At 36.5% G+C, this 13,728-nt stretch overlaps 1 protein-coding gene across 1 annotated transcript in view; it reads right to left on the bottom strand.

The window, feature by feature from the left end:
* Window positions 1-13,728, bottom strand: part of plxnc1 (plexin C1) — a 43,877-nt gene that overhangs the window by 3,286 nt on the left and 26,863 nt on the right. The window contains exons 21-28 of the mRNA XM_066666871.1: window positions 12,335-12,487; window positions 10,997-11,165; window positions 8,708-8,808; window positions 8,316-8,391; window positions 6,346-6,380; window positions 3,862-3,957; window positions 1,785-1,948; window positions 37-187 (exon numbers count right to left, since the gene is read on the bottom strand). Of these exons, the coding sequence (XP_066522968.1) occupies window positions 37-187; window positions 1,785-1,948; window positions 3,862-3,957; window positions 6,346-6,380; window positions 8,316-8,391; window positions 8,708-8,808; window positions 10,997-11,165; window positions 12,335-12,487 (945 nt within the window). The remainder of the gene's footprint in view (window positions 1-36; window positions 188-1,784; window positions 1,949-3,861; window positions 3,958-6,345; window positions 6,381-8,315; window positions 8,392-8,707; window positions 8,809-10,996; window positions 11,166-12,334; window positions 12,488-13,728) is intronic.

Here is a 13,728-nt window from a genome sequence, read left to right as displayed (position 1 = left end):
ATTCCTTTACCCTGAAATGCCTATGATCAAGATTACCTTGCCCAGTTGTTGGTCAGTGAGGGAGAAAGAGTCCATGAAGGCTTGGGCAATAACAGATAAACAGCTGTCAAGGTGAGGTGTCTTCTCTAGGTCACTGAACACAAAGTTGGGATTCTTCAGAATGTTCACCCAGAACCGGAGTGGCAGGCTGAAAGGCAAGAGCAAACTCACTAGTGTAAAATCAATAACCAATCTTGAACCTTCCATATCTGAAGGTGTACAGCTGATTACCCATGCAGTCATGTACACTAGGGTTGGGTGGTATAACGATAATACAGTATTTAAAAATGTGTACAGTATCTCAAAATGAGGGTGGTATTTATGTCGTGTGTGTCCTTTGTCAAATTTCTGTTCTGTGTCTTTAAGAATATGACCAAGCATTTTTGTGCATTTAAGTGAAGTACAGGGACGGGGCGCCGTGGGAACTCACTGACTAGAGATTTGACAGTCTGAAAACAGGTGTAGAAAAACCAAGCCCAGTAGCCCACCGCAGTTGTGAGTTTAGCGCTGAGCTTGGGATAAGAGTAAGAAGGATGAAAACAAACAAAACTCTCAGAAAACCCTTCACTCGACTTTGTGCTCACATATAGCTCACATTATCAGTGTAGCTCGATAGTGCACCCTCCCACGCCACAACACACACACACACCGTCCCGACAGTAATACCGTATACTGCAATAACATTTTGAGAAAATATGTCTGTATGAAAAATGAGGATATGGACCATCCCCAAACTACACAAGGTCCAGGGGCCGGTTGCAAAAAACACCTTAAGTTTTCAGCTTAAGTATGACTTAAGTATGTTGCACAGAATCCCTTAAAAGATTTCTTTACGTAAGGAAATTTACTGCATTAACAGATTTTTTATGGGATTAACATTTTATTGTTTCCATGAAAACCGTTGTTTACATGCACTCACTGTGTTTATCGCCTCTTGTACCAGCTCACAAACTTTTGCGTTTGAAACTCGATGAATGATGCTGCAATGTGATGTTGACTTGTGGACATGAACTACCTCCCCTATTACTGACTGAAAGGATCCAGTAGCATAGAATCAGAGAGCAATCATTTACTGCATCGTAACAGGAAAAGCACAGCTGCGGAAAGTAGCGCAATCCAACTCAAGACGGTTGGACAAATCTAGTATTGACTGCTGATCAAACCTATAATCAGAGGTACCTTAAATTGTTTTCCTTAATTTGGTTGCTAAGGTGATTTGTGCAATGGTTTAATAAACCTCCCTAAGATTCCTTAAGGGATAATAATACAGTGAAAATTTTAAGGAAACCTTAAGGAAAGACAGGATATTTTGTGCAACCAATTTTATTTTAAAGAAACCTTAACCTTTTTTATTAAAAATCTTAACCTAACCTGTTTAACCTAACTTAACCTTAACCTGTTTTGTGCAACCGGCCCCAGATTTTAAGATGTTGGAGGATTTAATAAGGGTAGATTACTGCTTTCTTAATAAAGCTTAGATATTCTGACCCAAAGACTTTTGTTTGGACCTTCAGCTGTTGTCTGGAACATGTTATGAAGGTTAGGGTGTAAAAAACTATCTACAAAGTAGTAATATTATTTAAAAAAAAATAAATAATAATAATACAAAAGGAGAATCTTTTCTAAACATTTTATGTCAGTTAAAGTAACAAGATTTTATTCTAAATTATTTTTGTAATTTTGACATAACTTTCGGTTTTTGCATTGTAAGAGGAAGGTTTAGGGAACTTGGTGTAATTCAGTACCTGTTTGTTTTCCAGATGTGAACAACATCTGGATCCATGATCTTTTTCTTCTCAGCCTGTGCATCCAGGAAATCAAAGAAGTACTTCACTGCCAAGGGAGCTTTGTTGTTGGGCATCCCCCAGATACTCCTGAAGAGGTTCTCCACGAAAGAATGTACTGCCACCTGAGATGAGCAAAACCAGTCTTAAAAATTTCTTATAAAGGAAATACAACCCGGATTCCAAAAAAGTTGGGACACTAAACAAATTAAAATAAATAAATAAATAAATGAATGCAATGATGTGGAGGTGCCAATATCTAATATTTTATTCAGAATAGAACACAAATCACAGATCAAAAGTTTAAACTGAGAGAATGTATCATTTTAAGGGAAAAATGTTTTAACATTTCATGGCATCAACAAATCCCCAAAAAGTTGGGACAAGGCCATTTTTTACCACTGTGTGACATCCCCCTTCTTACAACACTCAACAGACGTCTGGGGACAGAGGAGACCAGTTTCTCAAGTTTAGAAATAGGAATGCTCTCCCATTCATGTCTAATACAGGCCTCTAACTGTTCGATCGTCTTGGGCCTTCTTTGTCGCACCTTCCTCTTTATGATGCGCCAAATGTTCTCTACAGGTGAAAGATCTGGACTGCAGGCTGGCCATTTCAGTACCCGGATCCTTCTCCTACGTAGCCATGATGTTGTGTTTGCTGCAGAATGTGGTCTGGCATCATCTTGTTGAAAAATGCAGGGTCTTCCCTGAAAGAGATGACGTCTAGATGGGAGCATATGTTGTTGTAGAACCTGAACATAGTTCTCTGCATTAATGGTGCCTTTCCAGACATGCAAGCTGTCCATGCCACAAGCACTTATGCAACCCCATACCATCAGTGGTGCAGGCTTCTGAACGGAGTGTTGATAACAACTTGGGTTATCCTTGTCCTCTCTGGTCCGGATGACATGGCGTCCCAGTGTTCCATAAAGAACTTCAAATTGTGACTCATCTGACCACAGAACAGTCTTCCATTTTGCCACACTCCATTTTAAAAGACCCCTGGCCCAGTGCAAACGTCTGAGCTTGTGGAGCTTGCTTAGAAATAGCTTCCTCATTGGACTGTGGAGTTTCAGCTGGTAACGGCACGGTGGATTGTGTTCACTGACAATGCTTTCTGGAAGTATTCCTGAGCCCATTCTGTTATTTCCTTGACAGTGGCATTCCTGTTTGAGGTGCAGTGATGTTTAAGGGCCCGGAGATCACAAGCATCCAGTAGAGTTTTACGGCCTTGACCCTTACGCACAGCAATTGTTCCAGATTCTCTGAATCTTTTGATGATGTTATGCACAGTTGATGATGATAACTTAAAAGTCTTAAAAAGTCTATTTTACGCTGGGTAACACCATTCTGGTATTGCTGCACTATCTTTCTGCACAACAATGGTGGAATTGGTGATCCTCTTACCATCTTGGGTTTAGCGAGACACTGACACTCTGAGAAGCTCTTTTTATACTCAATCATGTTGTCAATTGACCTAATTAGTGTTAATTGGTCTTCCAGCTGTTCGTTATATGCTCAATTTCCTTTTTCCAGCCACTTTTTGCTAATTGTCCCAACTTTTTTGGGATTTGTTGACACTGAAATTTTGAATCAACATATTTTTCCTTTAAAATGTTACATTTACTCAGATTAAACTTTTGATCTGTCATCTATGTTCTATTACAAATAAAATATTGACATTTGCCATCTTCACATCATTGCATTCAGTTTTTATTCAGAATTTGTTTAGTGTCCCAAAGCTTTTGGAATCCGGTTTGTATATTTATTTTATACTATTTCTGTGTAGTTTGGCTTAAGTTTTATGTACTCTTCGAAGAATTAGAAAACAAAATTGTATGTTTGCAATTCTAGCTAGACACATTCATTCAAGTGCATGTCAATGCAAAAGTGTTCTCGCTTTCATAAACGTGTTTAATTTATCACATAATCATTGTGGCAATCTGGAATTTGAGAGAAAAGACAAAAAAATGGCAAAAATGTGCTTTGCATGGAGTCTCTAAGACACTGGCATTAGTCCATCCATTTAAACATACCTTAGTTGAGAGTAGTTTTGTGAGGTAAATTTCTTTAAGCTTCAGTTTTTTTCTCTCTGGGTGGTTGCTCTCGTCTCTGTCAATATCCGGGTCAATCTGACACATCAAAGTTACAGTAAAATGCTCATTATGTTTCATACAAAACAAGAATCTGTGATTCTTTCTTAACTTTATTTTAACTGACAAAAGTACAGCAATTTTATCTTAGTATATTCACTGATGATCTTTTTTGTATCCTGTAAATATATTAAAAATTCACATTTGGTGCTCACTCTTATTTTAGCCCTTCACAAATATTTTGACTGTGTTATTTACAGAATATTGAAGTTACACCATTATGTAACACTAATCACACTAAAAGCAAGTGTAACATTTACAACTTAAAATTTCAGACATCTTGAGACTTAAATAGAAAAGTGAATATAAAATTTTTTCTTTTTTCTTTTTTTATATTACAAAATGTTCTATGTTCTATTTTATTCTGCTTCTCACAATTTGATTTTCAGGAAAAATTATCCATCCTCACTTCAATCAAACTAACTAATAAATAAATCAAAACACCTTTACAGTTTTCTGATTTTTCCATTTTTCCCTGTTGTAATGAAACTCAAAATAGTTATGGCCTGAATAGATACTGTTAAAGTGATGCCTTTTCCTGGAGATGTCCATGCATATTTTAGAAAGGCAATGCCACGCCTCATTCAGGACAATCTGCAACAGCTAAGCATCTATACAGTGTGAGTGTCTAAAAAAATCTGTCTCCTACTGAAAATGTATGGTGCATCATATAGAGGAGAATCAGAAAACAGAGACCACAAACTCTTGAGCAGCTCAGCTTTGTTGAGCAAGAATGGGCAAAAATCCACTTGCAAAACTTTTCCCCCCGTTTCAAAACATTTAAAAAGTGTAAGTAACAGGAAATGTGATACAGCACATTGCCAAATGTGCTTCTATCCCCCCCTTTTTAAATAACGGTTTTACTCCATTTTACAAAAAATCCCAACATTTCTGAAAAGAAGGTTGTTATGGTTAATTAAGTATATGTATCCAAAAATAAATACATAATTACATTTAAAAAAAAAAAAAAAAAAAAAAAAAAAAAATTATATATATATATATTTTATATATATATATATATATATATATATATATATATATATATATATTTTTTTTTTTTTTATATATATATATATATATGTCCCTGTGAGAAAGAAAAAATCCAGTGTGGTTTTGGCTTTTTGTGTCATGCTGTGGCTAGCTAGCTCTCACTTACTGGCTGTATCCAGTTATATTACTCTTCAAGGCAGCATTCATGTCGTGTTTAAAGATGTCAGTCATGAGGTTTAGGTTTCTCAGCACGTTTCTCAAATTAGTTTTAGTAATGTATTTCACAAACTTCAAATGGTTTGCTTTAAAGGGAAACAGCTAAGAACAATGGATGTCCGTATTTTATTTACTCTTACTAGTTACTTATTAGTTAAAACATGAAAAAATTAGTGAAAACATGATTAAGATTGGATCCCCATGTCAGTATTTAAGAATTCTGTTGCAAATATTTTAAACATTAAATGTAACTGTTGTGAGACAGATTCACTACTACCATTTTAGTTTTTGTTGTTGTTTTAGGATGAATCCTATTTTACCACTTAGCCCTACCCCCTCATTTTGTCTAGGGGTCGAGGTGTCTCAATTCTTGTTGGGAAAAAGGGAAAGAAAGTAACGCAAGCAACCAAAGAAAACCACAAATATCAGTATTTTCTCTTTTAATCAACTATGACAACCAGTGCATTATCTTTAGTTTCATGTAGTTTCAGTGCATTGTCCCTTTACTTCAAAACAAGAGTAAAACACGCAAATATTGGAATGGTGAACCAATTACGTTTCAGCTCCTTTGGCTACTGCAAAATTTATGGTGGAACTGGAAGTTTTGAACAAAAACATTGAATAAGCAGCTGAATTCAGGTTTATCATCAGATTTAGGAGTGGGTGATAATATGATTGTAAGACATGTTGCCCTAAATTTAATTACAATAAAGTCCATATGATCTAATATCACTGCAGACTGGCAGCAGATCTGAAATTTTTTGTGTTCTGATGACGTATCAGACTTATGAAGTACTATCCTGTTCACTTGAAAACGGGGTAGAGGTCAAATTAAGAAATGTGATTCAGTCTTGATGCTTTATTTTGTTTTTGTCCTCTGTCCTTTTTCTTATTGTCATTTTCTTGATATGTTGTACATTTTTTTTGTTTTTCTCAGGGGGCACTGCCTTTTCCCAGGCTACCATTGTAAAAAGAAGCTGTTCTTAATCTTAATGACTTGCCTGGTTAAAAATAAATAACTCAAAAAAAGTTTTAACCTTTTTTTTTTTACCTTAACCACAGTAACACTATTAAAACTTCACCCCACATGCACAAACACACACACACACACACACACAGTATATGCAAAACAGCTTGCAGAAACATTACATTATGACTCACCAGATGGAAGTATTTTATAGAGAAGTTCTGATCATCTGTTATACAAAAAAACAGGAAGCAAGAACTTAAAGAAAGCAAACACATTTCCCTGTATTCATCCAAATAGAAAGAACATTTCAAGCAAGACATTTTTTGACATAAATACCTACGGACAAAGTGCTGAATACAAACATATCACATGCATAGAATGCAATTAGAATATCCACATAACCCTGTTTCCACCCCACTAAGGACATCCTGTCACATTCTGGCAAACCACAGATGAAACCACAGTATCTCGCCCCACTGTTATTCTAATGTTTAGAATGTTAGCATTTTTATTAAAATAAAAGTAAGCAAATGAAAAATGTTTCTGGCTTTTTCCAAGCACACAAAAAGCTTGCACAGACAAATGAAACTATGGTGCTTCCCTATTATACTTCCTTATTCTGTCCACCTGGAAATCAGACAAAAAAAATCTTTACAAACATAGCACATTTCTGTAGGACCTTAAATGTGTATGAAAAATAATGCACAAGCCTGAAAACTGCAGATGTATATAGATCGGAATCTCATGCCAACATTAAAGTAAGGGGATGCATAAATGACACTGAAAATATTCACAAATAATTTCCCCTAGCATAAAGGTTCCAGCTTTACAATAGAATATTAGTCTAGTCTTAATCATAAAGCATTTAATACTAACATTTCTGACACAAAGCCCCAAAGGCCCTCATTAACAAGACTTATCATGGAAAAAATTCAACTCATTTTCCATTAGTCAATCCAAAATGTCAGACTGTCTAATAAAGGCTATAAAATCCTATCTTGTGTCTTTTGAGTCAGCAGAAAGAAACTATTTGTGGCCTGCTTGCATGCTGAAAAAAAAGGAAGAAACCTGTGCCTTTAAAAAAAAGAACAGCATGTGTGAAATATGCTAATGGGCCATGTTTAGCACTTAGCACTTGAACGTAAATACACAAGCTGTAAAGCCATCACTTTGGAAGCACTGTGTAGAGCTGCTACTTAATACAATGGTTTATTCACCACATAAAAAACATATAAGTGCAAAGCAAAAGGGCAGATTTCTCGGTATGGTGGCTGGTTGTAACTGGATATTAGCTTTATAGCCCTTAACTGTCCAGCCAAATGGGGTCCTAATATAATATTTCCAATATTTAAGTTCACATATCCACAAAATCCACTGCACCCACACAATTTTCAAGTTTCAAATGTATAAATATTCACCTAGAGATAGGCCTGTCATGAAAGCCATTTTTGTGGTCGATATACTGTCCCAGAAATGCTTAGGTTAATCAATATTATTGTCATTTTAAGACCATTTTATGCAACTAATATAATGACAATATAATAACCAAATAAGAATATTGAACTTTTAGAAAAACTTAAGAATATTAAGACATTGGGAATGGAATGAGAGACCAGAGAAAACCAGAGGACAGAACAGAGCAAATGGTTAAAATATTGGTGATAGTCATTGTTATTAGAACAAACACAGCAATAAGCACAATGGGTGATACTGATTTCAGCGAAATGTATGTCACGTCCATATACTGTAAGTTAATTCCATCATGTTATTATAGTAACAGGCTTACCTAGACAGCATGTTATATTCATACCAAATGTTCATTGTACAAATATCATTACTTCCATCGTATACTGAGGTAAAAAATGATTGGAGTAAAAGAAAATGTATCCTCCCCAAACATAAGTAAAAATACAAAAGTTTCAACTTAAATAAATACTTAAATAATACTAGTACTAATTCATATGATGCAGTGGAACGTCTTAATACAGCCAGTATCTATCAGCATAGGAACTGAAAGTTTAAGTGCTGTTCCTTTTTTGGGTCATTTCAGAGTTACAGTTACACATTACATGAATGTCTTGCAGATTTTACCATCAGTTGAGTCAGTGAGAGGTCAAAACCAAGAAAAAACAGTCTTACAAGGAAGGAATATTATACTCACCCTTTAAACTTGTCTGGGGACTGAGTGGAGCATGGACTTTTTTAGTCTTTACTTTAATGCAAGCTCCATCTGGGATCTATGAGAAAAATAAGCGCGGTTTATGCATTCTGTTTCTGCATGTGAGGCAATATTTGAATTATTTTGTGAGGCCTATAGTCTAATGTGGGGTTTTCACAGCAACCTACCACAGCCTTATTTTCACATGCCTCAGAGGAGGTGAAAGTTAAGCACTGAGACCCAGACGCATATCAAATTGTACAAAAGAATTATACTTTAACACTGAGCCCATATGACTGAGCAACGGTAGCCACTGTGGTGGCCGTTTGTGGTTTCCGCATAGTAAGCTGAGCTTTGCATAGATTATGAGTTTCCTGAGCATAACAGTCACTTACTTGATAATGTTGCAGTGTGTTCAGCATGGTCACGTCTCCTTGGACCACAGAGCTTCCATCCACTTCCTCTAAGGGCACATAGGTTCCTTCTTTCTCATATTCTTCAAGCAGAAGGGAAAACCATAGATAAACCTTAGGTACAGTGCCATAGCATTGTTCTAGGTCAAGTCCGATAGATATAAAACCACTACTACTGGTAAGGTTTTGCTGGACCGGATCATCTGCTAAATTGCTTGGTGCAAACAGCAGTAATACTTTTTAAAAATAAAAAAAATATGCTGGTGTTATCATGCTCTCTGCATGCATCTTGTATATTTATAAAATATTTGTGCAATGACAAATAATGTCCTCACAAGTTATTACTGTGTTTAATAATGGCACAGTGACAAACTGTAGCACTACTACAACTAAACTATTACCATTTTTTCCAGAGTCTTCGGTTCATTCTCTATGGTAGGGGTAATTAATTAAAATTCATTAAGTTCCAGGTAGAAAAAAAATTTCCAAGCCAAGGTCCAGAACATAATTTATAACTTGCATTATGATCAGTGACTGTACATAAAAATAGCCTTATAATAATAGCATCATATTATGCGGTTTACAACTGAATGCCAAATCAAATTACACTTTCAATTACATTTCAACAAGATTTATGAATAATTATAAATAACATATCATCTAGATAATAAAACCTTTTTCATTTCAAATAATTTACAAATTTTATTTGTAAATTCTACAAAAAAAACTTTTGTAGTTGCAGTTGACTTTACTGCTTTTCTATAACCAGCAATCTGATTGGCTCTTATTGCTGAAAGGTGGGACTTTATCCATTAACATGAAGCTGATTGGCTCTTTATGCTGAAGAATCCATGTGTTCAACGTTATTTTCTTTTCAACCATTTTCTTATTTTTAAAGTTTCTGTTTTTACCTCCTACAACACTGTCGTCCTGAAAGCATCCCAAAAAAGCTTTTATCACATCCCTTGGGCTGTTTTACTGGCCCCAGGACAGCGGTGGCAGGAGTCCTCCCTTGTGTGTGCGTCATTCATTTGAGTTACAGTGCTCATCATAATGCACAGATCTGATTGGCTGAATAGCTTCACATATTATATGCAGAAACTTATGCAATTAGTCAGTGAGTTTCCTGGAGCATTAAAACTGAAACATAATGACTAGAAGAGTCACACCATCCATCCATCCATTATCTGTAACCGCTTATCCAATTTAGGGTCGCGGGGGGTCCAGAGCCTACCTGGAATCATCGGGCGCAAGGCGGGAATACACCCTGGAGGGGGCGCCAGTTAGAAGAGTCACACCATTTAAAACAAAAATTACACAATTTTTATAGTTGATCAGTTACAGGTCCAGGTCAGCGTTTGTGTCCAGACCTGGACTGTGCTTATTCGTGACCCCTGCTCTATGTGTTCCGGGACATGCTTTCCTTATGCACCAAATGGCCCTGTAGGGATAACCAGAGCAGCCAGAGCCATGTAAAGAGAGCACCTAGCATTCTTATCAGTTTGGTTACAGTAAAATTCACAGTATTCTTTTATCTACATCTTGTGCACCTAAAATAAAATCTGAAGACTGAAGATTGAAAATGTTTAGAATTTCCAGAATTAATGATAAAGCTGGTCTCACTTCAACATATTGTGTAGTAAAATTTATTTGTTCATGACCATGATTTTCCAGTCACTGTAGAGGTAAAAGTAAACTCATAAAATAATATTTTATAATGAACTGCTGGCTATAGCTATCCACAAATACTGTACAGCATGTAGATAAAGAGACACTATGTTTTAAACTTCATGAATCTAGTGGTTACTGGTGTTATTGATACATGAGGTGACCACAGAGATAAAACACTTCCGTGGTAGATGACAGATTTAACCTAATTCAAGGTTCCTGATTAATGTGTACAGTGCAATTTGCCATTTGTCTGGATGGCTAACTCTTAATTTACTCAGTGAATAAGTAGTCATCACAACCATTGCAACCTCAGAGATTTGGCAGGAGGTCTTAAATAACATACAAGATTTGTAATACTGACTTACACTGAAACATTGCCTACATTGGATATTTATTGATAATCTTATAAAACACAGTAGTAAAATAGCAACACTGGCATCTGGCAAAGTTGCACAGATTCTCCTATTATCAAACATAAGACAAATCTTTTGAGCTCATGTAGCTTGTAATATTTCTTTAACCAGAAGTTGTTATGTTTGTGATATGTGCTGTTCTATGTATTTCCATGTAGCAAAATGAACAAAATAAGAGGATACTGACCAATGTCAATCTCTCTCTGTTGTTGTGTATAGCAGAAGCCAAACTTGCGCTGGAAAGTGAGCAGTATCTTCTCCTTCACCTGCTCTATAGTATCACATGTCAGTGTATTGACCTCTAGGGGTTCACTAACTTCTCCTTCAGTCCCCACTGCAAAAAGCACATTCAGCCTCTGAAAGAGGGAAGCAAAGACAGTGAATATTAGCTAGGTATTAGCAATTTTGAACAAAAGTTTTGGGGAAAAAAAACAATATTTACAATATTTGAAGATGCTGCATGTCTTCAACATTGTAACAATTTCATGTTAAATGTACAAGCAAAAACTAAATTTTGTTACATTATTTTAAATAAAAAGGTTTTTCATCCAACACCAATAACATTACCATTTTGAAGATACGAGATATTATTCTGGCCGTGACGACATTTAAACAGAAAAAATTTACATGACGTTTGGCCACAGTGTAAAGGATAGATGGTAATATGTCATGTTAGTTTGTTATGTAATGGAAAAAAAAAAAAAACAGGTACACAATAACTTCACCAGTGTTAAATCAACACTATTAGTGTAATAATTTAACACTTTCAGTGTCACGTTAATACTGATAGTGTTGATTTAACACTGGTGATTTTACTGTGTACAAGGCTTTGTACTGACAGATACCATATGTTAGCTTACTAGAATAATCTGAAGTATGCAGTTTGACCAGCATGGCCAGAACTGATCGTACTACTGAATTATCAAAGCCTAATATACCTTATGTTCTGAAAGAAGCCTAAAGTCGACTTTCATATTAAACTGATGTGAGAACTCTCAGTCATATTTATGGCATCTTGTTCTTTCCTATAAAACGCTACAGTGGCAGTTGAGAAAAGATCTTTCACAGGAAGCAGAGAAACACATTGCACAACAAGTGGCACTAAGAAGTTTCAGACATTTAATTCAGAGAGACTAAGAACTATTTTGCTGTCAACAGGCAAAAATTGGGCATTAAAAAAAAATAATGGTCTTGTTTACAGTTAATGTGAACTGTGTGATGTGAAAACTGAGATGTGAACAAATAGGTATATCAGCAATTAAAAACAATAATCATCTAAGTGTGTACTAGTTATGGTATTTAGTATTTCAGCTTAGTATTTATAGAGAATGTCAGATTTCTAAATGAATAAGTTAGTGCTTATACAATACAAGAGGGGATAAAGGACATGCTATTTTACTGTATATTTTATTTAACATCACATACTTAACACATCTCCCAAAACATACTCTATATTTAGCAGGTCAAAGTCAGAGAGTATTAAAATGTTTCCAGCGTAAAGAGCAAGTACACAGAAAGTGCAAACCAGAGAGCTGAAGTTGAATCCTTGAGCCTGCCAGAGCAGCCAGTCTTCATTCAGAGTATACAGAGCTTTTTCAGTCACTGCATCCACTGGTCCTTTGCTGATCTGCTGAGTCAGAGCAGACACCAGCAGGAACAGTTGCTGACCAACAGACTCCTGTCAGAAGGACACACACATTCATCACAGATATATATACATATATATACAAACCGGATTCCAAAAAAGTTGGGACACTAAACAAATTGTGAATAAAAACTGAATGGAATGATGTGGAGGTGCCAATATCTAATATTTTATTCAGAATAGACCACAAATCACAGATCACAAGTTTAAGCTGAGAGAATGTATCATTTTAAGGGAAAAATGTTGTTTCAAAATTTCATGGCGTCAACAAATCCCCAAAAAGTTGGGACAAGGCCATTTTTTACCACTGTGTGACATCCCCCCTTCTTCTTACAACACTCTGATGTCTGGGGACAGAGGAGACCAGTTTCTCAAGTTTAGAAATAGGAATGCTCTCTTATCGTCTTGGGCCTTCTTTGTCGCACCTTCCTCTTTATGATGCGCCAAATGTTCTCTATAGGTGAAAGATCTGGACTGCAGGCTGGCCATTTCAGTCCCCGGATCCTTCTCCTACGTAGCCATGATGTTGTGTTTGCTGCAGAATGTGGTCTGGCATTATCTTGTTGAAAAATGCAGGGTCTTCCCTGAAAGAGATGACGTCTAGATGGGAGCATATGTTGTTGTAGAACCTGAACATGGTTCTCTGCATTAATGGTGCCTTTCCAGACATGCAAGCTGCCCATGCCACAAGCACTCATGCAACCCCATACCATCAGTGATGCAGGCTTCTGAACGGAGCGTTGATAACAACTTGGGTTATCCTTGTCCTCTCTGGTCCGGACGACATGGCGTCCCAGTGTTCCATAAAGTACTTCAAATCGTGACTCATCTGACCACAGAACAGTCTTCCATTTTGCCACACTCCATTTTAAAAGACCCCTGGCCCAGTGCAAACGTCTGAGCTTGTGGGGCTTGCTTAGAAATGGCTTCCTCTTTGCACTGTAGAGTTTCAGCTGGCAACGGCGGATGGCACGGTGGATTGTGTTCACTGACAATGCTTTCTGGAAGTATTCCTGAGCCCATTCTGTTATTTTCCTTGACAGTGGCATTCCTGTTTGTGGTGCAGTGACGGAGATTACGAGCATCGAGTAGAGTTTTACGGCCTTGACCCTTACGCACAGCAATTGTTCCAGATTCTCTGAATCTTTTGATGATGTTATGCACAGTTATACATGATAACTTAAAAGTCTTTGCTATTTTACGCTGGGTAACACCATTCTGGTATTGCTGCACTATCTTTCTGCGCAACAATGGTAGAATTGGTGATCCTCTTA

This window comes from Hoplias malabaricus, chromosome 4 (genome assembly GCF_029633855.1).
Source record: "Hoplias malabaricus isolate fHopMal1 chromosome 4, fHopMal1.hap1, whole genome shotgun sequence".
Classification (NCBI taxonomy): Eukaryota; Metazoa; Chordata; class Actinopteri; order Characiformes; family Erythrinidae; genus Hoplias; species Hoplias malabaricus.
This window is presented reverse-complemented; position numbering and strand designations above follow the sequence as displayed.